General features: G+C 44.3%; 1 protein-coding gene across 6 annotated transcripts in view; it reads right to left on the bottom strand.

Moving 5' to 3' along the window:
• Positions 1-24,603, bottom strand: part of TLE1 (TLE family member 1, transcriptional corepressor) — a 91,043-nt gene that overhangs the window by 18,562 nt on the left and 47,878 nt on the right. For all 6 annotated transcript variants that reach the window (XM_019815802.3, XM_019815803.3, XM_011288274.4 and 3 more), the window contains 6 exons: positions 14,165-14,281; positions 10,804-10,857; positions 10,155-10,307; positions 8,663-8,807; positions 7,470-7,660; positions 5,839-5,915 (listed from right to left, as the gene is read on the bottom strand). In XM_019815802.3, the coding sequence (XP_019671361.1) occupies positions 5,839-5,915; positions 7,470-7,660; positions 8,663-8,807; positions 10,155-10,307; positions 10,804-10,857; positions 14,165-14,281 (737 nt within the window). The remainder of the gene's footprint in view (positions 1-5,838; positions 5,916-7,469; positions 7,661-8,662; positions 8,808-10,154; positions 10,308-10,803; positions 10,858-14,164; positions 14,282-24,603) is intronic.

Genomic DNA, 24,603 nt, shown 5'->3' on the forward strand with positions numbered 1-24,603 from the left:
ACTATTATTAGTCTGAGTTATTACTGACCTCTAGGTGCTACTACATGAGGCAGGTAGAGCCCAGCTCCCAAGTATTTATGGGGAGGAAGCCAGTACATCAGGGCCAAAATGACGTCTTGGGGGTAGCGCAGTGGGAAGCATAGCAAAGAGATGTTGACCTGACTAACCTTGAGAATTTCTCTTACCGGGGATCTCCACAAAGCTCAGGGGAGCACATTTCCTAAAACTAAAAGTGAGTTCACATAAAGCTGACCAAATAATACCAATTAAATCTCGCCTCAAGGGTTTGAAAACACAGTCAGGGTTACCTCTTATAAATCAACAGTGCTGAACTCTAAAATGCAAAATGTGAATCTCCTTTGGAAAGGATGAATCATAGAGTCTTACACAATCCTGGACTCATCTCCCACCTACTCAATGCACCAAAAATGTGTTTACTGGGTATATGAGCTCAGAGGGACAGAGGGACTTCAGAAGCTTCAATTCTAGTGGGAAAGAAGCAGGTAGAAGTATGACATGCACACATGACGATAACTCAAGGCCATGGTGTGCAACATGTCACAAGATGTTACAAGGTGCTCCTCGAGAGGCCTCACATTTAACAAGGCATCAGTGAAGGCTTCAAGTTAAGGCAGCAACAGAAGTGGCTAGACAGGAAGGACAAGAAGTATTCCCACAGAAAGAGGTAAGACTGGTAGAAGGCTCACTGCTCCAGAGAAGAAGGAAAGGCTTTCAGGGAATGGAACGTTATCTCTTTCAGCCCAAGCACAAGATGCAAGGAACACATGACATGAGGCTAGAAAAGCAGGTGGGGGTAATACTACCAGAAGGGCCTTGAATGTCCCCCATCACGAGTTTATGTGTAACTCCTGAAGATCTCTGAAGCAAGAAAGGACCTAACCAGGTAAGCACTTTAAAAGGGGGAAAACTTGGGGTGCCTGGGTGGCTCAATCAGTTAAATGTCCAACTTGTGGTTTCAGCTCAGGTCGTGATCCCAGGGTTGTAGGATCAAGCCCTGCCTCAGGCTCTTTGCTGAGCATGGAATCTGTTTGGGACTCTCTCCCTCTCTCTGCCCGTTCCCTGCCTGTGCTCACTCTCTCTTTCAATCTCTCTCAAAATAAATAAATAAACATTTAAAAAAATAAAAAGGGGGCACACTCACCTAGGATCTTACTGACAAAAGTGAGTAGGAAATAAGTGGGGATTTTAACGAATAAGATTGGTAAAATGTGACTTAAAAAAGGAAGAATTACAGGCTACAGTTTGTGCCAGATGTCAGAGAGAATGGGGAAGATGCCTTTAACAAACTGAAGTTCGGAGACACTGTTATGGGGGTGAGGGAGACAGGGAAAATGACCAGGTTGGCTGGGAAACCCTACTGAGATCTTACACCACTGTGACACCAACAACAAGCACAGAACAGTGGCAACACAAGTCACCTGCCTTCCTCTATTCCACTTTGATTAAAAAAAAAAAAAAGTAAGGCCACAGGGCCTTTGCATATACAGGTTCCTCAGCCTAGAGGTTTAAGTCCAGCCCCTATGGAGTTAAAGCAGCTCAGAACACTCTTTCTTGACCCTCTCAGAAAGGATCAGCCTAGGGGCGCCTGGGTGGCGCAGTCGGTTAAGCGTCCGACTTCAGCCAGGTCACGATCTCGCGGTCCGTGAGTTCGAGCCCCGCGTCAGGCTCTGGGCTGATGGCTCGGAGCCTGGAGCCTGTTTCCGATTCTGTGTCTCCCTCTCTCTCTGCCCCTCCCCCGTTCATGCTCTGTCTCTCTCTGTCCCAAAAATAAATAAACGTTGAAAAAAAAAATTTTTTTAAAAAGAAAGGATCAGCCTGTCACATGCTTTGATGGGATAGTGTTCCTCTCGGTCATAGCTCTTCTCTCAATTATGATTATGCACTTATTTTTGTGATTATTTGATCAATGTAGTCTCTCCATCACTAAGCTGTGAGCTTCCAATAGGGTCCCCCATGCCTATGTAGCAGGTCTCAATGAAATCTATGAAAGAGGGGACAAGAGGGAGGTGACTGTTAGATTTTAGTGAGCAGATGGTGTGGGGACCTGAAATCACATCCCACAAGAGAGGGCTGAAGCAACGGACATATTCAGCCAGAAGAGAAGCCTCATGGCAAGCTGGTGGTCTCCAAATATCTGAAGGGCTATTGTGGGGACGATGGATTAGTGGTGCACTGTGTGGTCTCCAGGGGTAGAAAAGAACCAGGACTGATGGATAAAGGTTCCAAGGAGACAGATCTCAGCTCAAGGGCTGGAGCAATTTTGACGGAGCCAGGGAAAATGGCTTCCCCCAGGCACCCGCAAGTCCCTGTCACTAGACATGCTCAGTCAGAGGCACACAGCCACCTGGAGAGGCTATCATAGGTGACTTGATGCATGGGTAGACATTTACGCTAGAGGCACTCTGAAGGTCCCTCCAGCCCCAACTGAACTCTTCTGGCTGTACTGCCCGCTCTCGGGAGGCACCCATGCGTTTGCACATGAATCCCTAGGAATAGGTCATGGGCTGTCCCCTCTACCTACAATGGCCCACCTTTTCCACTTTCTCTGCCCTGTGGGCTTGTTTCTCTTGCACAAGCCTCAGCTTTCTGTGTATCTCCCTCACCCCAAGGAAGCCCTTCCCATCCTAACTGTGGTCACTCTTTACACTGCTCTGCCTCCACAGCACCTCTCACAAGTGTAATCACAGCATTTGTCCCTTTAATGTTTCCACATCAGTAGGCCCCCAAAGGCAGGGAAGATGAACATTCTCTTTCCTAGAGCCTGCCCAGCATCTAGCACAGAGTCTGACACGTGGATGTTGCTTAAATGTCCACGGACAGCCATCCATCACCCTACCCAAATATTACTTCAATTGGTATTTCCCAGAGGGTGACACCTGCAAACTTTTACCACACCTTGTTCACCCTCACCCGGGCCATGCTGGTTTTTCCACCATTTCTCTCAAGTGCTTCACACCAAAGCTGCTCAAAGTGTGGTCTGCAAACATTTGCTACTCTCTGCACTGACATCAGCTCACTCATGGAGAGTAGGTGTTGAAAACGTTTCTACAGCAGCTTGACAAAGTCAGTTCCTGACAGCTGACTCTTGTAATAAAAAACTTGGGCTTGTATTTTCTAGCTTTCTTCCCCTATTCATCTGCACTTGTCTGTTACAAGAGTACCAATCTTGGTCATGTTGGGAAAAAACTGGAGAAGCACTGCCTCAAGAAGTATTCCTTTACTCAACAATGAGGACAGGAAGTCCTCTCACGCTAATTAATGGACCAAAACAAGGGGAGTAAAATGTATAGCCCAGACCCCAAAGACAATGGTGAACTCCCATTTTTCCCTCTGATATTAACTCGATCATCCTCACATAATATAGCTCCCCTCAAACTTAAAAGAAAATCCTAAAAAATGTATTTTCACTGTGTTGGAGAGCAGTGACCACTCTGATCCAGAGACTCGCCCTCACAGCTCTGCTGCTGAACCCACTGTCATTGTCCCTGAACACATCGTATCCTATAATGGAGCTGTGAACACAAAGAAATCCAACGTGCTCACAAGCCAAGGACATGAATATTTTGGCTTTAATAAATGACACCAGGGGCGCCTGGGTGGCGCAGTCGGTTAAGCGTCCGACTTCAGCCAGGTCACGATCTCGCGGTCCGTGAGTTCGAGCCCCGCGTCAGGCTCTGGGCTGATGGCTCGGAGCCTGGAGCCTGTTTCTGATTCTGTGTCTCCCTCTCTCTCTGCCCCTCCCCTGCTCATGCTCTGTCTCTCTCTGTCCCAAAAATAAATAAAAAAAAAACGTTGAAGAAAAAAAAAATTAAAAAAAAAAAAATGACACCAGTATTATCATTCACAGAAGGTTTAAACTTGGTGTCTAATTGCATTATGAACACACACACCACTGTAAGGACCTAGTTAGGTCTGAGTCAATAGTCCTCTGCACAGCAACCTCCAACACCATCATGACAGCTCATTGCTCTTGTCACCCCACCCCATCTGCCTCACATATCCCATTCAGGGTGGGGTCCTGGCAGCCAGACGTACCCCCACACCTCCAACTCTTGAAACTGGCTTTCCCTACTGGTCAGTTGAACTTGGCATTACTTGTGCATTATTCCCCTGAAGACTCATCAGTTACTATTAATTATTGCCTCTTATTCACATTACTCATTTGCCCTTTATCCTCTCACCAGTTTGTAGGACACACAACAGCCACACTGCCAGAGATGACAGATAAATACCCATTACGTGCCCTGGGGCATCTCAGGCTGGATGCAGAGGGGCATACCCAAGAAAATACATGACATAGCAGTTCATGGTTATTCAATCAGAAGAGATCTACCAGGTAAGAAAGCATTTGCAACACTCCTCCCCCTGCCCCAGTCCTGCTCTTCCCTGTGCCTAGATGTCACTGTAAATTCCTAACATCTCTACCAGTTCCTACTATAGACAAAACTCTCATTTCGCCATGAATCAAATTACCATGAAACAGACATTTCAATGCATGTGAAGTACAGCCATGGAAATCTGCTTTCCAAAATGCAGGTGATGGGAGTAAGGAATTCCATTCTTCCTCATGCTGCTGGTTAATTTGAAGAAAGGCTCCAATCAAAATCACACAAAGATGAGCAGGTGGTTGAATGGACCACTCAGAATAATGTAATATGCAATACACAGTGGACACATAAATAAAAGCTAAAAGCAACCACACAAAGGTAGAGAGTATAAGAAAAATAAACTGGGGGCGCCTGGGGGGCTCAGTCAGTTAAGCATCTGACTCTTGATTTCAGCTCAGGTTATGATCTCACGGTCTGTGAGTTCAAGCCTCACATTAGGCTCCGAGCTGACAGGGCAGAGCCTGCTTGGGATTCTCTCTCTCTCTCTTTCTGTCCCTCCCCCGCTCATGCTCACTCTCTCTTAAAGTAAATAAACATTAAAAAAAAAAAAAGAAAAAGAAAAAGAACTGGAGGCCTATGACACACAACCCTATTTGGAAAAACCAAAAATGTAAAAGGTCCTAGAAAGGCAGATTGCACGATGGCAGGTAAGACAGACACCCGTAGTTTACTCTGCTTTGTACAAAAACTGAGAACTTTCGGAATTCTTTAAAATCACATTTCTAATTACTAACATATGGAAGCAAGTGATTTTAAGTGACCCGGGGAGAATAACCAACAGGGTTTTCCAAATTCTGAATGCTCTTTTGCCCCTCTAATCTATCTTTCTTGTTTTCTGTCAAAGCCATTCTGTGTTTTGTAGTTCTGGACCTCTCAGAGTAAAGCACGCACCAAACTTCAGTGGGCGGGCGGAGAGGTCCAATAACAGATGCCCAGATGCCACAACTACCCTTTGCACAACTCTAGTTTCCACCAAAATAACAAAAAGGTAGCGCTGAGCTGGGTAAAAATGCAACTCGTTTCAAGTTTGAGATTTCAAGAGTTTGTGACAGCTTACTGCTCACAACACAGTCCCGTTGGAAATCTCCAGCAGCTACCCTCTGACCAAAGGCAAAGCAGGGCAGCTTTCTGAAGAAGGGTCAAGCAAGGAGGGCCAACCACCCCCGGTTCTTGCCTTCCTCCTGGTCCCTGTCTACAACAGCTTCTCTCCAGAAATAACTAAATGCATGAGATCACCCATAGTGAGAAGACAGAGGCATGACACCTACAAGGTGCCTATTTATAGAAAGTGCTAACACTCCTCAGGAAAAGGCACTAGAAATCTCCTTGGAAACGCCCAAGCCTGTGCTCCCTTTGGAATTCTAGTCTGCTAATACCCATGACTAAGTAATTGCCTTTAAAACAAAACTGAGGAGTTAGAGGTACTTACGGTTTCCCCCCAGGGATTCCTGCCAGGTTGGGAGGGATTGTAGGTACTCTCATGTGAGGGGGAGGATCAAACCCAACCTGGAAACAAAATAAGGCATTGAAGACTCAGTTTATGTAGCGTAGGCACTTTGTGAACATCTGTGAAGACTTTTCACTAGAAACTCCTAGATCTCCAAAGCAACATAAACAGGAACAGGAACATGTGCTAACATTTTTCAAAAGAAAAATTATAATGCAAGAGGTAATACAAGCACCTCTAAGTGACAAGCTACGCATCTTTTTGGGGAGGTGGGCTGGAGCATGGTCTACTTGTACGTGGAGATCCAGCTTCCCACAGTAAATACTTCCTGTGGACTTAGGATGTCCTGCCTTGCCCAAACAAGTGCAGAGAGCAGTATGCTGCCTGAGTCAGGACTCCTTGACCTTGGCACAATCAATGTTTTTGGGCCAGATAGTTTGGGGCTGTCCTGGGCATGGCAGGATATTTAGCAGCACCCCTGGCTTCTACACAATACGTACCAAAAGTATCAGTGCTACTGATCGTAAAAAGTGTCTCCACATATTACCAAATGTCCCAAGGGGGCAAAATAACCTCCCAGTTTCACAGTTACTGCTTAAACCTTCATAGATTCCCTAGTTTGTGCGCCCTAACGAAGATACCTAGTCCCTTGGCTGCCCACTTTGCTTTAAACTATCTTGCCCTTGGGGTGCCTGGGTGGCTCAGCTGGTTAAGCGTCTGACTTCGGCTTAGGTTATGATCTCACAATTCGTGGGTTCAGGACCCACACTGGGCTCTGTGCTGACAGCTCTGAGCCTGGAGCCTGCTTCAGATTCTGTGTCTCCCTCTCTCTCGGCCCCTCCCCTGCCCCTCAAAAATAATTTAAAAAAAAGCCAAAAAACTATCTTGCCCTCTACTGCACAGCCGTTCCTACTAGTGCAATGTAAGAGAAAAAAACACAAACTTCACTCTCAGCCCCAACTACTGGAGGTAACACTATCTGAAGAGGGGAGAGGAGAAATATGAACACAACATATTCCAGTCAAGAGAATATATAGGGACTTCTATTCGGTATAATCTATTCTCTTTCTCTGATGCAGTCAAGGATTACAGTTGATTTTACCCTTTGCATGCAGTTTTGTATCTTCTGGATCAAAAAGGTGGTTTACACAGTGGCAAAAGGTAGGGCAAGAAGACGGGCAACATGCCTGAAGGCTTCAGTCATCCCTGTTTTCGCCCTGTTGCTCTGAGAGATCACTGCTTATACCTGAGCCACACTGTTGGGTTTAAAGAATAATAAAGGCACGGAAAGAAGAAGTTACAGCTTCTCAAATATTTTTTCCTAATAAAGAGGGGGGAAAAAAACCTGAAGAAAATGCATGCAAAGGCGTCTGTAAGCTATTTGAGTCATTCCATCGCTTTCCAAAAAATAAACAAATAAAAAAATCTACCTTGGGGGAGAAAATCGGACGTCCCCAGAGCCATCAAAGCAGCTCCTTAACACTGCCTAGTTTCATCCACAAAAACAGTGATCCAAGACGCGGTGGGACCTAACGTCACCAAGCGGCATGCTGAGGGCAGCAGGCTCGGGGACATTGGGGCTCTGTTCCGCAGGCGCGGGCGGGGACACCTACCATCGGGGAGCGCCCGTAGGCCACCACGGCGGCGGCGGCGGCGGCCGCGCTCATCTGCGGGGACATGTTGTGCAGGCTGGCGTAGGCAGCGCCGGGGCTGGTCAGCTCCCCGTTCATGCCGGCGTGGGGCACCATCCCGAACGGGGCAGGGTACGGGCCGGGCACCGCCAGCGGCGTCCTCAGGCCGGCCGCTGCAAGGAAGCACAAGCCGAGCGTGTGACGTGACTCAGCCGGCCGCTGTGGTCCAGCCTGACCGTCAGCTCCGGGGTCCCTTCTAGCGCCGTTCATGAGAGGCGAGGACAAGCCGGGAAAGCTTGGGTGGGTGGTTTGATCACCACCAACTTGGCTGAAGTCCTCTCCAGGGAAAAAGAGACCCCAAGGAAAGCATTGCCCACCACTTCCTCCTTGGTATAGGCTTGGCACCACTGAGAAATCAGGGAATTAAAATGAAGCAGCAGTATCGTACCCAATTCATAGATGGCAAACCAAGGCCCACACACTACCTGTCTACTTGACTTAATCTCAAAAGAAGGTTTGGATAAAATCCAAGATTTCTCCTTCAGTTCAAACTTTCCACTCCTTGGTACCAATTCCAAACAAAAACCTGACCCTGGGTTTAGTAAGCCAAAGCATAGGTTCAGGAGGAATATTCTGGGGCCTATTTTCCTCTGGGCCCAAGGTGTTAAGGAAGATAAAGTCAAAAGTTACCAATTTATTCGCTTGACTCTCAGCGAAACCCTCCCAATTTCTCCTGCCGGAGAGACCAGTGATTCCTGAGGGATGAGCCGGCAGAAAACCCGCCAAGTAACGTGAGCAAGCGGCACACTTGGGCCACCCGTTTCAGTCAGAATTAGGGAACTTAGACACACAGTGACAGTTCGGGAAGGAGCTTACATGCGGAATTATTATCGGAAACTTCATCGAAGTTCCTAGGATTTGGATTATTTGGAAATAAATCTTTTAAAAACGCCAAATGTCAACAGTCGGAGAACGAACAGGGTGCAGCTGCTGAACCTCTCAGGACAAACATCTGTTTCTTATCATGGCCTTTCAGGGATAGGAAGGAGGCAGGCAGGCAGTAAGTGCATTTCATATTCATGGGGAAATGGCGTCAGGAGTGCACAGACAACGAACCAAGCCGGGAAAGGGAAAAAAAAAAACAAAACAAAGCACAACAAGAGGCAATGCTCTACCGGCTTGGTTAACGAGGGGGTCCATGGCTGGAGGCTTGCCGAGGCCTGGACGGAGTCCTGGAGTGGCGCTGGTGCCCGGCGTTGGCATGTCGCTCCGAGGCGTCGGTGTGCTGGATTTCAGAACAGGCGTGCTGGCTTTTTCATGCTGGTATCATTAAACAAATTAAATGAGTATTATTTTTAATCCAAGCCATATTACACAATTTATCACAACAGCAGCTGGGACACTGGGCACCTTCTAGCTACTCCCTCAGCCAATTTCCATAAATCCACACAATGTTGACAGCATTAACTTGTGAGCGAGAAATGTTGACCTTTCCTCTTCCTGCCAGAATTAAAACTCTAGCTAGAGACACAGAACATGATCACACTTCTTCCTCCGCAGATTTTATTTTAAAAAGTATTTTTCCATCAGGCGTGTGGACTTTGGAACTGGGCCAAGTTAGAATGATGACCACCCAGAGAAAAATTCCCAGTCACTCAGAAACAAATGGCCCGGTCACCAAGAATGTCAGAGGGAGGATCTCTATTTTCCAATCTTGCCTTTTAGTAGCAGTGGAATTGAGATGAATGGTGAGAGGCAGCAGGGCCACTGATCTGATGAGAAGCAAACCGGCATCTCAAAGGCAAAAGCCCGAGAAGGAGTCTTATCAGTTTGAGAGATGTGTGTGGAGTTTCACACGGCCACCCGCTTGCCTACATAACCGGTGTGGACCCGCGAGCACAGAGGCCTTCAGGAGTCAGTAACGGGGTTACAGGGCATCATCCTTGTCATCTCAACCTTTCATTCTTTAAATCCAGGCCTGAGAAGTGCTGTGGGGTAGCAAAGAGCATGCACGGGCTAGGGAGAGACCCCAGCCCCCTCTGGCCATGGATCTGATGGGCTGTGTAAACTTGGCAAGCTCCTCAGGCTTTCCTCCCCTTCAGTGAAATGGGATAATGCCTAGGAAGACTGTGTAGGAATCAAACACAGGGTTGTTATGGCTCGGTTTTTGTGAGTTATGAGATGACACACTCCCCAGTATTTGCTGAACGGTTGAAAGCATGAACAGGCTCCAAGGCTCTGCCCTCCCCATGCCAGTTCCAGGCTTCCCCTGGGCCCCGGGGCCATTTGAGTACATCCCCACTCTGACCCCAACCCAATTCCAACATGCCCTGACACAATGGGTCAGTTTAATACAAGGCAAAATGGACAGCTTAAGAAAATGAGGATTTCTCAGGACCTACGAGGTTGCCCAGTAAAAGGGTAATGGATGTGGAAGCTCTCTAATCACGGCCCAAAAGAGCCTACTGAGAGGGAGAAAGGAAAACACTGTGTGGGACAAAGAGTACGAGGAGCAGACTCACTTTAAACACTTAAAAACAGAACTCTCACTCAGTAAAAAAAAAAAAAAAAAAAAAAAATCCCCATGTTTCAAATACTTGAGGGTCCTCTGAACCACAAAGTATAAGTAAACTGCTAAATGGGCAAGTGATGGCTCTTATGACCTACCAAGCTCATTTCTTTGGATTTCAAAGAAGTGGAGCTTCCCGAGGAGGCTGTGGATGCTGGGCTGCTAGAAGCATCTTTCTTCAGCAGACGGTTTTTGTCGATCCCGTTTTCCCTGGGTGAATGGGCAGGGCTTGCTCGTGGAGAAGAAGGGTCCTCAACAAGCATAAGTAAAGTTTTCATGATTTCATTTACAATGGACGGACCTTGCGCTTTACAGACTCTATTTCCACACCAATTCTCTAAATTAAAGGAGGGCGCTCTAAGTCCTTTAGATCTGGGGGACTTGGGAGTGTGCAATGTTGTTATCATTACCAGGATGGTATTTGCAAACACACCCATGAAGACAGCACAGAGGAAAACACATCTAGGAACTATCATATCCTCCCCTCATGCTCATACTTTGCCCAGAGGGCACTGGAAAGAAAGGAGCACTAGATATCCAGCATACAAATCCAAAATGATAGGGAAAACAGATTTTTCTTTTTAAAGGAAACAAAAGTTCTCATCAGATAGACCACTATCGTTCCACCCGTGAACAGCCACTAAGTTTTTAACGTGTAAAGTTGTAAGAAACCAAACACCATGGCTCCACCGTTCTGTTTTCTCAAAAGTCACTCTGAACATAAACTTTGAGAAAATGATTGGTTACCTCGTTAGACACATCCACAACTAAGTTGTCATCGCTTTTGTCACCATCGCTGTCCTGGAAAAAGACATTTTAATGCCATTTATTAAAGGGTTGGAGGCCCAGTTAAATTTCAAGAGTTCTTGGTAGCAGACAGACTAAAAAATGGCCTAGGACAAGCCTACAGGTTCCATTCCAGATTGTCAGCCCTTTGTCATTAACACCACCTCCCTCCTACTTATCTGACCTGGGGCTACTCAAAGCTCCAGGGAGGAACCGTGGCAGTAGCATACCTGCTACATATCATACTGGTGAGCGCAAGTTGCAAACACTGGGTACGTAGTAAGAGCTCAAAAAATGCCTGTAACAGCTGAATCTCTTTTATAATCTGAAATCCGCCATGTCTTTGTAAGAGGACTCTTTCCCACTGGATGTTAAGAATACAATTTCATGTCATTGCTTTGTGTGTATCATTCTTGAAGACAGCCAACAAATCTCGTGTTCATAGACAATATGTAATTACAAAGACAAACTTAAACCATGTTCCCATTGGGTTACTAATTACTGAGGAAAAAAAACAGCAAAAAACTAAAAACAACAAAGCTATCTACTCGACTGGAATAACATTAGGACATGTTAAGAATAAACCTTGTTGGCAATCAGTTTGGAATATTTTTGGAGAGATGGAAGGAACACAGGACGGCAAAATCTGGAGGGCACTAGCGTCCTGCCCTTGGGCTTTTATTTTCTCTTCATAAAGCCATAAAATTTGCTAATCAAGGAAACTGCAAGGTTGCACTAAGTTTGAAAAAGCTTCAGAAAGGCTATTCAATTTATGTTATCATTCCTACATCAAGTTTAGGGCAGACTGAAAAAGTCCACTTTCTTAGCCAAAAGGCTTTGCGTCCTTTAGTACAGAGTAATACAATGGGTACATGAGAGAAGTATGATGTCGCCATGGGTCCCGGTTCTCAAAAAGTAGTAGGTGACGAATTTATGATCTAAACAATCTTTTTACTCATGTCACTGTTAATTACGAATACACAAGTGTCTGACAATTTGTACTAATAAGTACAAGGGCGAATATTAGCCACAATGGCTTTCTAAGGGGCCTCCACGTTCAACTAGAAAGTTACCCTCAACTTTAAATTCATACCTTTTAAATGTTTTTTTTTCTTTCTTTTTTAAATGTTCATTTATTTTTAGAAAGAGAGGGAAGAGAGAGAGCACAAGCTGGGGAGGGGCAGAGAGAGAGAGGGAGACACAGACTCCGAAGCAGGCTCCAGGCTCTGAGCTGTCAGCATAGAGCCCCATACTAGGCTTGAACTCACGAATCGTGAGATCATGACCTGAGCTGAAGTCAGCTGTTTAACCAACTGAGCCACCCAGGAGCCCCTTAAATATTTTTTTCTAACTCACCTAGAATGTTACATGTGGAAGACCCAATTTACTTTCTTCCAACAGTGTGTTACTAGATTTACTTTAATCATTGTTGTTAAAGCACCATGCAATTCACTGTAACAATATAAAATTATAACCAGTGAGGAAGCCTGGGTAATTCAAAATAACAGCCTATTGAAAGAAATATTTTTACGTAATAAAAGAAAAAAAGTTAATACTAAAGAAAATTTGCTTTCTCTCTTAGTAAAAGACTTCAGAAAAGCACAAACGTTTTTCAGGCGTTAAGAACCCAAAGACAGCGGCAGTGAAAAAATAGAAGCCAAAAGGTTTTCTCTTTTAGAAAAACAATTACAAAAATGGTTCACATATTGTACAAACTGGCAAAAAGTAGCAAATAACTCATTTACTACAATGAGCCTGTGAAGTCCTTAAGGAGTCTGTAATTTCAATCAGCTTTGCACTGGACGCTTCCGCCAATGTTAAGCCTTCACAGTACAGTGTGAAGGGCATCAAAGAGCTAAGGTCTGAGGACTTCGCCCCAGACTCTCCAACATCATGTCAACACATCACCCTGAACTACCTATACAACTGGCCATACCTAATATAAGCAGGTTATAAAACAGTAAAGCACAGCTATGGATTCTGTTCTCGATCACTTGCTACTAAATATCTACACAAGCCTCATGCAGAACTCAAAACTGTATTATCGGCAACCTCCAAATTTCTGCATGTCATGTCCTGGGAATGTTACCATAGTGCAAAGTGTGGACCAATACAAGGACCTTTGGCAAAAAATCCATTCCTGGACCCTCAGTTTGGGAATCTTAGCCTGGTGAAGACAATGCATTCTGGAGTTAGACTGCCTCCAGGCTCTGCCACTAACTCTGACCTTGGGCAAATCACTTACAAGCTCTGTGCCTCAGTTTCTTCCTCTAAAATGGAAGTCATGGCACTGAACTCAGAGTTAAGAGCCCAATGAAACAATCCATGTAAAAGCACACAGTACCTGATACTAGCAAGCTGTTGCTCAGGAAATATTACCCACTGTTGGCTCTTGGCTTGAGCCGGCCAGAAGGAGGCTGAGAGGCCTAGCGTGTAAACCCCCATATAACCTGCATGCCAACCAGAGGCGGACACTTCTTCCACAAGCAACAGGAAGTGGCCTAATACAGCATTCTGGTCTCATGCTGTTCCCAGGAATGTGTCCATCTTGAAATAGACACACTCGGGGACACACAGAAAACGCCAAGTCATCTATCAGCTGCAGTTTATGACCCTCGGACCTGAGCCAATCGCCATGTGGCTTGGTTTGCTCTCCTTGTGAATGTGGTTGCAGCTAGATCTGAGTGAAGTGCCCTCCCTCCACAGGCCTGTGTTCTCAGTCTGCAGGGTCTGATTTAGATGCCTTCAGAGTTTTTCCCATTTTCACCAATGGACTTACATCGCTAAACTGCTTGCTGTTCAAGAGGATGAACTATACCTCAAGACCTAATATGAGTCTGAATACATCAACAGAACAGCATCCCAAAAGGTATTCTGTAACAGTGAAATTCTTACCCTGATTATTTTAGCAGGACAGGCTACCGAATTTGTAGGGCCGAGGACAGAAAGAAGATGCAGGCCCTTGTTCAAAAATTGAGAATTTGAAGATGATGAGAGCAGAGCATTAAACCAAGGGCAAGGTCCCTTTAAGAGCAGGGCCCTATGCAAATGCACAGGCTTCAAGTCCACAAAGGTAGTCCTGCATGCTTAAATCCCCTCTTAGGAGGAACTTAGGCAGAAAGCCTAAAATGTAATAGTGAGCCTGGCAGAGCATAATTTACAGCTCTAGAGGGAAACAGTACCTTATAATGTAAGAATCTATTCTCTTTATAGTATTAGAAATTTAAAGGATGTGAGATTATCACTAAAATCTTAGAGTACGCTTGTATGTTCACTTAGAAGTAAGCAAACAAATACTGTTTCAAGTCCTTTATTTACTTACATAGTGGCTGGAGTCCTTATCATCCACCTTTCTTTTTTTGATGTCATTGGAAAATTCAGGCCCATTTCTGCGTTTATCTGTGCCCCTTAGACTGTCTGGGACCAAGAGGGAATTACTCTGCAAGACAAAAAAAAAAAAAAAAAAAAAATCAAGGATTCCTTCCCAGGTCTTTTTGTACACATGAAAACCCAACCTGGATGTGACAGCTATATTAGAAAGGTGATACCTATACAGCCTTTCATTCCATTTAATTCATCTTGGCTGAAGACTTTGATGGCAAACATTTATGGAGGTTCAAGCACTTAAAAGAGAGACCCTGACTATGCAATCAAACCATCTGAAGCCTGGTGGATCCTTCAGGCCCTACTCACTTAAAATGTTCTTCCGTTCTTTTTACTGTTAGAGAAATGGGAGCTTGCTGTTTACATGAGGATGTGTTTTTTATTCTTTCCCACTGCGATTTCCTGGTCAGGAATATAAATGGCCTATGAGCAGAACCTGAGATTATTCTATTAGACGTATTCTGTGACTGTAACAGTCAATGTGTGCCCCTCAAAAAACACACACCGAGAGAGCAGGTGAGATTAACAGCGTGGCTTCCTAAAAGGCAAATCACATTTTCCAAGCAACAATGAAGGAACTCTTTTGAATTCTTTTAATTTACGGTTGAAAATAAGATTTGGTGTTCCTTGCCAATAGCACTGAAATTTAAGACCCAAAGCGGGCATTTCAGCCAGTGAATCTTCAACAGCTAGGCCAGCTCCCCCACACAAAAGCAGGAGCAAGGACTAATCTTTTCTACCAACCACACAGGAGACTTTCATTCGCAAGTGCCAAGTAGGAACTGTTGACCCAAAGAAAACAAGCATTTTAGGTATTTGGGGGTCACATGACACGATCTGCCATCCCTTCAATTCCCATCTCCCCTCAGGCTAAAGCATCAGAACAAGTTACAATGAGTCCTTTTAAGTACAGGATTAGCATATGCAAGGGGGCAATTTGTTCAGTGATGTGTTACTGCCTTGAACAATACTGAAGGAGCTGTGCAAAAATCTCCTTCACAAAGCCCAGATAACCCCAATTTCTGCAAGATGTAGGAGAACTAACAAGAGGATGTCCAGGGCCAACAGACAATTATGTAACCTTTCTCTGCCACAATTTAAAATGGAAGGGGCTGGGGAAAACCTTTAAGTTAGACCACCCCTAATGCAATGGCATGTACCAGAAACAAATTTTTAAAAGCCGGGGTGGGGGATGGAGGGGGGGGGGGGTCTTCGCTCCTAACCAGTCCAAGATGATAGCCAGGTGGCTGGCTCTCAAAGCCTCCTCGTGAAAACTGTGGACTTCACCATGGGAGCATTCCCAGCTCAACCACACACAGGAGGAAATCAAAACTGGGGACCAGGAGGCAATCTGAAGCCTCTTTGCCCACTGCAGGGGCTGACACCGAAGTGAGCTGAGCTTTGATTCATGACCATTCAAGCTATACAAATGCAGGAGGCTTTCATAAAAGCAGAGGGAGGGACCCATGCAATTCAATACAGAGTAGCTCCAAGTACTGTCTTTAGCACAGTGTGTGGGGCTGAAAGGTGAGCTGGCTGGATCCCTAAACTAATTACCTTAGTAAATGTCTGCTAAAAACTAACCCTTCCGACCCAGACTCACCGCCCCCCCCCCCCGCCACCCCCAATAGGACACAGGAGACTTAAGAAAACTCCTGAAAGTGTTAATGCGTATTCCTAAAAGCTGAGCCATGGAGGGGAGGAGCAGCTTGTGCTCAGGTGTAAACAGCGTCCAATAAATGCACCTGCCTGTGTTTTCGATGTTATCAGCTCTGAAGTCTCCTTGTCCAGACACTGACCAGGTAGATGCATTAAGGGCAGTGCCACAGCGCACTCAACTTTACAGCTGCCCCAGTGCCCTGAAGAATGCAGCATAGGCTTGGTGTCCACATGCAATTTTAAAGTTAAGTCTCTCCATAGCCTTCCTGCTATAACCAGCACTGGACATCCAAACCGCTCAGCCATTCATAGACAGTTTTTTAAGGATCCTATTATTTTTTTTAATGATGTCAAGTGGTATTGTAAACATAAAAGTAAACTACACTTCTGTTAGCAACAATGCAATTTGTCAGAAACAGTGACATTTCTATAGCCGGACCCATAAGCCTGTCAAGCTTTGACACCTCTGCTTCTACACGTTAGAAGTTACTACCATAATTCCCGCATGAAGGGCTTCAATGAGGTCTATAATCTGAATAGGTTTTGAAAAGCTCTGGAAGTTCCTCTAAATTTGGACACAGCTAGTAATTAGCACCCCTACTTATGTGAAAATTGGCTCCATTCAAAATGGCAGACTCAGACAAGTTACGAAACACAATGTCTCATGGTACCTTTGATGCCATAAAATGGATTCAAAACAAGGCCCCAAAGACTGTGGGTGGAAAGGCCTGGGAGAGCCACAGTCAGGAGCCAGGGGGTAGCTGGTTCATGCCGCAGCCCCACCAAAAACAGACCACTTCCTTTTACCCTTGTTCCCATGAACCCAGTCTCCTTTGTGTAACTGTCCCCGACATCTTCCAGCTCTGACACTGCTTTCATTGTTTTTCCTGATTTAAGCAAACAGTTCCAGCCTAATGAACTTCACTGTCGGCAACAACAGCTGTTTTGGTTAAACTACTGCCTAGGTGACCCTAATCTTCATGGTCCCCTTGTGCACTCCCCAGAAACCCAAAAGTGACTTCCCAGGTATTAGTGGCTGTCTCGTGATACCATAAGCTCCCCCTACCCCCCAGAGCTCTGTGCTTTCCTCACACACCAGCTTCTGTTCCTCACAGCTCAAGGGTGAGTAATAGTCATTAGGAGCCATTTTATACACACTGTAAGAATAAAAAGATTATTCCTGGGTAGTGACTGAGTATCATTTGGATTTTTCAAAATTTAGAGTTCTATCTTGATTTGTTAGATCTGGACTTGGATAAGATAGTATCACATTCAACATTAACCTTTAACATTTAATCAACATTGAAAAAGGCAAAAGAATGAAACTTAAGGCTGCTTCACTGTTTTTTTAGACTTGTACATTGGAAATACAGATGGTAATTAGATCAAACCTTTGAAGAGGCCAAAGCAACCTTAAACAGACTTACTATTCATCCTCTTCATCCCCCTCCTTTTATCTGGAGGCTGACCAGAGAGGGGAGGCAATTTATCTAAAGTCACAAAGCTCTTCCTATTCAGTGTCTACACTCCCAGAGGAGTGATTCTTATATGTAACTTATGTACATTGAATACTTTCCCCCACATACTTATCACTTAAAAGTCACACTGGCTCTGTTAACCATTAACATTTAACATTCTTTTTTTTTTTAACATTTATTTTTGAGAGACAGAGAGAGATGGGGTGCAAGCAAAGGAGGATCAGAGAGAGAGGAGGAGACAGAATCTGAGGCATGCTCCAGGCTCTGAGCTGTCAGCACAGAGCCCAAAGTGGGGGTCGAACCCATGAACCTTCAGATCATGACCGGAGCCAAAGTCGTTGCTGAACTGACTAACTGACTGAGCCACCCAGGCGCCCCTACCCATTTAACATTCTAATATGACAGAACAATACCTAATGCAAGCTGCATGCTTTCTCTGACAACCCCCCCTCCACACACACACACTCAGATTCCTTAACAGTCTCTGTCTCTCTCTCTCTCTCTCTCTCTCTCTCTCTCTCTCTCTCTCTCTCTCACACACACACACACACACACACACACACACACACACACACTTGGTTTTATGCCACCATACAAAAACTGTGAACATATTTTTAAAAACTACATTCTATATTAAAATGACCGCAAGACAGTCCCAAATTCCTGCCTTTCCACTCCCGAATCCTGCCATTTGCAACCCAAGATGCAAACTAAAACAGGCGTCAGCAGAGGGCAACTCAAAGTAGTCCAGGGACCCACAGCATCACTTCACGCGATGTCAACCACGGCCACTAGCTGCTGTGCAGACTTAGTTGCCACCAGACTTCTCCCAGCGTTCATATTTTGAAAGGCTTTAATCTATTAAACAGCATTCATCAAGTAAAGTTCATTTTCAAACATTTAATCTGCCAAATAAATATTTAATTGCGAATCAGAGTTTTTTTAATCCGCATGAGAACTAGGGTTATCACACGGACTGATATACTCTAATTCTAGCCAAGAAACTCAATGTTTTATTTTACCTTGCAGCTGGTAAAATTTAAATATCTGCCAGAAATTTTCAAAAACGATAATTACTGGGCAAATTTCTATTACAAATGTCCTGAGGTCTGGGATTTTTGAGACTGCATGTAAGTTTCCCTTCGTTTTTAAAATTCTGTTTTAACTAAACAAAATCATCTTATTTACTCTGTATCTTCCACAAGAGCTCGAAATTGGGAGATTTACACAGCCACAGGGGAGATTACAAATCTGAGCAAATCAAGGTCAAAAAACACATTATGACTTCAAAACAAACTGAAATTCTAAAACCATGGGGTGCCTGGGTGGCTCAGCTAGTTATGTGTTAGACTTTTTGTTTGTTTGTTTATTTTGAGAGAGAGAGAGAGAGAGAGAGAGAGAGAGCGCGCTAGCATGTGGGGGGAGGGGCAGAGAGAGAGAGAGAGAGAGAGAGAGGGAGAGAATGAGAATCCCAAGCAGATTCCAAGCTGTCAGCCCGGAGCCCGATGCAATGCAGGACTCAAACTCACAAACTGTGAGATCTGACCTGAGCTGGACACTTGACCAACTGACACACCCAGGCACCCTGGTTAAGTGTCTGACTCTTGATTTCAGCTCAGGTAGAGATCTCAAGGTTTGTGAGATCGAGCCCCGCATGGGGCTCCCATGTGAGCGCGGAGCCTGCTCAGGATTCTCCCTCTTTCTGCCCCTCTCCCCAGTCTGTCAAAATGGATAAATAAACTTTAAAAAACCATTAAAAATTAAAAAAAAATTCTAAAACCGCGATGATTTTCTGTACATGTGGCACACACTTATGAGAAGAGAGCCAAGGAAAACAGTAAAGGGAGAGGTACATTTGACAGGTCTCCAGAGAAAAAAAAAAGATCCCCCTCCAATGCTGACCACCAGTCAGAAGAAAGAGGGTCCACAAGACCTGTCAGCCCCATGGCACACGGTTCTCTCCATCTGTAGGTAGAAAACTATACATGAAATAAATAGATGAGGTGCAGGGACAAAGAAAACATGTTCCCCAAGGGAACTCTCCCTCTTAAAAAGTCTGGAGAACATAAAATCTCAGTGTGCACCTTCCCTGACAACAGGCGAGTTGTTCACTACAATTAATATACACTCCCTGAGGGTCGTTTCTCCTCCCATTCAGTGATGTGATGGTTAAGAACAGTTATAAGAGTAAAAGAGCTACTCAGAGAAGAAAAGGAAAAAAGTGGCAGATCTATTACAAGTGGTATACACTACCTTGAGCTGCTGGATCCTGATCCCGTTATCCCAACTGGGTGAACATGTTTTCTAAAAACACATACCAGGACTATTCCCTGCTGTAGTTCTCTGGGTGCAAGTGGGCACCTAGAGAGTTGGCAGAGTGTTTGAACCTCGTGGGTAGAAGTGGACAATGTATTATTCTCGTAAATCAAAAATAAACATCCACATGCAATTATTAAACCATACCTTCATTCAAGAACTTTCGATGTTAAGCATTAAGAGCCTGCTGACCTGGAGACTGTTCATTCAGTTGAATCAAACAAGTACATCAAGTTTTGGACTTTGTACGACCTTTATTCTCACCACCGTGGACAATGACGTTTCTATTTCATGCTCTAAATATCTACTCAAAAATGAGACAGAGAGACCCAGATCCTTCAATACAGATGAAAACCAGTCTTTATACCCTTTGTTCCAAAACTTGCACTTTTCTTTAGCAATTTAACAGTAATGGCTGTTCATGTCGGTGGAGATATTCTGGAAGGTAAACTCCAGAAAATATGAAAGAAAGCGAGTTTAATGGAATGTTACACTGTCAGTGTTACCAGAACACTTGTTACGGAGCCTTCATGTATCCTTCATCGATTCTGAGACCTCAAAGCAACTCTTCTGCCAACCGTGTCTAAACCTTGAAGCCACCAGCAGCAAATCTGAAAGGAAAACTCACTCGTGGAGAAAGCAAAAGCTAGACAGCTTTCCCTAATGTGAAAATAATGCACATTATTCAAATGGATTTCTTGAGCTGCCATGCTGATTCCCCTTGGGAACTTTCTCCTCCCCGCAGGAAAAGTGTTTGTGTCAGAGGTACAGATTGGAAACTCATGACACCTCATTTATCCTCAGTTACACTAAGGCAGTGGGAACCTAATTTGCTAGCACACTCTACACTGACAATTAACTTCTCGGTGAACATTAAAACAATTAGGTAGTGACGCACCCCCATCACATCTGTGTGCCTTCTCCAGCTACACCTGGTGCCAATTAAGCCATCACCCTGCCGCTGTACTTTTTGCGGCAGTCCAACGGGTCATTCACAGATTGTGCCTGACATTTCAACAAATGCATTTTTAACCCCTAAAACTAACAGGATCCCCGCTTGTCAACGGCGAGAAGTGTAAGAGAGTGAAGATGTGTGGAAAGGTGTCCACTTGGCACCCTCATCGCGCCCTAGGAGCGCTGGAGGGTCTGAAGGGTATGCGTCCATTTTTCATAGGGTTTGAATGCAAAATGTGGGAAAGAAGCCACGTGTTCTCGCACCTCGATCTAGGAACTCAGCGCTGTCGGAGGCAGATGAGCACTTCAGTCAGGAGAACTCTCAGAAAGGAAGGTGGCCAGGTAGAAGACCTACAGACCCAGTAAATACGTGGTCTAGAGGAGGCACTATATAGTCACCCTTGGCCTGTCTTGCTAAGTCCCCGGGTTGCCCTTCCACTACCGCGTTCTCCAGGTAAAGCAAAATAAAACACACCACGCGTACACAACAAATACGATTATTTCAAAGTAACTTTTAAATGCCCTCATGACAACTTCATTCCCCCTGATCAGGACCCTGGTGACAGCAAAAATCAAATCTATATTTCAAATCATTTTTAAAAACACTTTTTGTACAGCCACTTAGCTCTGCTTCGCTGTTAATGTCCCCCTTCCTTCTCCAGTCTCAGATGAGGTACTTTCTAATACAAGAAATTAGAAAGCACTGGGTCAGGACTTGCCTGTGAGTTACTTGAATATCTGATGGCACTCACATCCACCTCTTCTCATCTGCAAGATGGACACACAGTTTGTTGCTTACTACGTTTCAGAAGGAATGGTAAAAATGATCATGGGGCCAAAAGGAAAATAAAATTTTCAAAAACCTACTCGAAATGATGGGCATTAAGTTTCCTACTTGCAGAGCACAAACTGAAGTCTGAAAACAGCTTTGGAGGGAGGAAATATTCTCCATCTGCTTTTTGGTTTTTTAGAGTAAAGACGCCTGATGGCCGATCTTCGCTGTAAGCACAGTGAGATAAAACCTGAACCTTTTTCTAGTTACACACAGGCTCTGGTACCCACTCAGTGAGTTACGGCATCCACGGTAGACAGACCCCTCCGCCCGGTACAGGGATGGACCACTCCCCACCACCTAGAAACTGCTGGAGCCTTCCATTCTTCAGCGTTCACCCTTCCCACAGCAGTGATGCAGTGAGCAGTTTTCCCAGAGGATTTTTTAAGCACAGTTTTCAATTTTGCCAAAAAGGAAATCTGCTGAGACAACTGCTTAAGAAAACTTAAGTGTTTTCCACAGTGCCTAAATATTGAAATTTTAGGTGACTCATCTCAGTTTTATCCTTAATTTCCAGGCAATCCCTTGAAATATGCCAGGACACAAATTCATAAACGTTTAGGTGGAAACACCTCCTCCTTTCATGAACTGAATAGCATGAAACTAATCAAGTTCATAATAGACTCAGGTCAGTCTTATCTCGACACTGAGAAACATCAGTAATGGCCCGCATCTTCACAACTGCCTTACATTTTTTAAAGTTTATTTATTTAGGGGCGCCTGGGTGGCTCAGTTGGTCAGATGTCCCACTTCAGCTCAGGTCATGATCTCATGGTTGGTGAGTTCGAGCCCCGTGTTGGGCTCTGTGCTGACAGCTCAGAGCCTAGAGCCTGCTTCGCATTCTGTGTCTCCTTCTCTCTACACCTCCCCACCTTGCACTCTCTCTTTCTCAAAAAAGAAATAAACATTAGAAAAAAAAATTAAATAAAGTTTATTTGAGAGTCAGCCCACATGTGTGGGGGAGGGGCAGAGGCGGGGGCTGGGGGAGGGGGAGAGAGGGAGGAGGGGGGAGAATCTCAAGCAGGCTCCACCCTGTCAGCACAAAGCCCAATGCAGAGCTTGATCTCTCCTGAGATCATGACCCTGACCCAAAGAAATCAAGAGTTAGCTGCTTAACCAACTGAGCCACCCAGGAGCCCCATGCCTCACACATTTTAAAAAAGGAAAAGAAACCAATAGTCACTACATTGAGCATGACTAATAATGCATTTATTGCTGTCCTGCTACTCTGCAGGTAGGGAGGACAGGGAGAACATTCCTAAAAGCTATGCTATGTCTGATGACTTTGCATTTGTGGTCCCTAAAACCCCTCACCCTGTGAGGCAGACTCCATCACCAATTCACAGATGAGGCTAGGGGAATGTTCAAAAGGATGAAACACCTTGCCTGTGCAGTGAGAATTCCACTGAGATCTAGTTAAGTGCAACAGCCACAGAAGAAACACAAAGACACCACCTCATAGGCGATAAAGTGATGGCTGTCATCATTATTTTTAAATAAGTTCTAAAGATGAACTTGGTAATTCTAGAAGTCAGTTATGGGAGGGAGAGTGACAAAACAGTCCCTTGGACAAGACATAATCTCAATCTCTACCTCCATTAATTAACTACACGATTAGAGGCACCTAGCCTCCTTGAGCTTGGTGTCTTACCGGTAAGATGATGGTGCTGCACCGTTATGACCTCTAAACAGATCCACAATCCTTATGCTTTTCTGGACCAGGAGCCCCTTTTGAGAATTTGATGAAAGTAGAGCACGAACCCAGAACAATGTGGACACAACTGGAGAGGGATTCAAGGACCTTCTGAAGCCCATCTGTGTGCCCCACCTAAGTCCACAGACTCTGCTTCTGCTCTGGAGTCTCTCCCAGACACCTATCACCATCGTCTTCTCCCTTCCCCAAATGTTCCAAATAGTGATCACATGTGTGAGGTATCCCAGTGTTTTTCATTCAACAAATATTTGACTGTGACATTAAAAGGCATCACTGCAAAATGGCAGCAGGTACAGGTGACGCATGAACAGTGTGGGGATTTGGGGCGCCCCCATCTCGGTAAAAAATCCATGCCTAACTTTTGACTCCCCCAGAACTTAAGTACTAATAGTCTAATGCTGACTAGAAGTCTTACTGATCACAGTTGATTAACACATTCGTTGTATATGTGTTATATACTGTATTCTTAAAGGTAAGCCAAAGAGAATGTTAATAATGAGGAAGAAGAAAATATAAAGTACTATATTGTGTTTATCAACAAAAATCCAATGTTCAAACCCATGTTGTTAACTGTACATGCAGTGCCTTACACAGCGCCTGGCACATAGTAAGTGCTCAATGAATGTTTGTTAAAAAAAAAATAAACACATGTTCTGTCATACTTTTTCAAAAGCCATACAACGTTTTGCCAATTCTCTGATTCCAGAGCTTTCAAGCAGACTTATTAAATACTTCCTTCATCCAAAATTGAACACAATTCACCTTTAAATTAATTGAAATATCTCAAGTTTTTATTACTACATAAGAAATAAAGTCCTTTTTGTTAGGTCATATTTCTTTGCTCAACTGTAGCATTCGGAGAAGCAGCCTTATGTTTAAAAAAAAAAAAAGCAAACAAGTTTTGCAAATTAATAAAAACAGTAGTCAAATCTTAATTTAAAATCAATAGCCAAATAGCAAACCCTCTTAAAAGTTACCACCTTTATCATTCATCCTTGTCAAAAAGAAGAAACTTAAAAAATAGTGTCCATATTTTCACTGTCCTTAGTACCTTCATTTCCTAGGTTTTACATTCAAACAGGCCACAGTAGGGCTCATTTGTTTTCCTACCAACAAAACTTTAAACTAGGGAATGAAATAATTTTGTCACTAACAATAAACAAACTATCTACAAACCAGTTTTAGACTCACAGATGAAAATCCATACATACTCACATCCCCTCTGGATCTATAAAAGTCCCTGACTTCTGCACTTGACACATATAATTATCGTATTTGTTCAATACAGAAAGAACAGCAGGAAAAAAATAAGACTATATACCAGCGTGGTATGTTTCAGAACTCCTTAGCCTTATTTATGACAGAGGTTCTCAGGTTGGTCCAAGGGCCCCTTGAGGTTCCCAGAGACTGTTACAAATCTCTAT

This window comes from Felis catus, chromosome D4, assembly GCF_018350175.1.
Source record: "Felis catus isolate Fca126 chromosome D4, F.catus_Fca126_mat1.0, whole genome shotgun sequence".
Lineage (NCBI taxonomy): Eukaryota > Metazoa > Chordata > Mammalia > Carnivora > Felidae > Felis > Felis catus.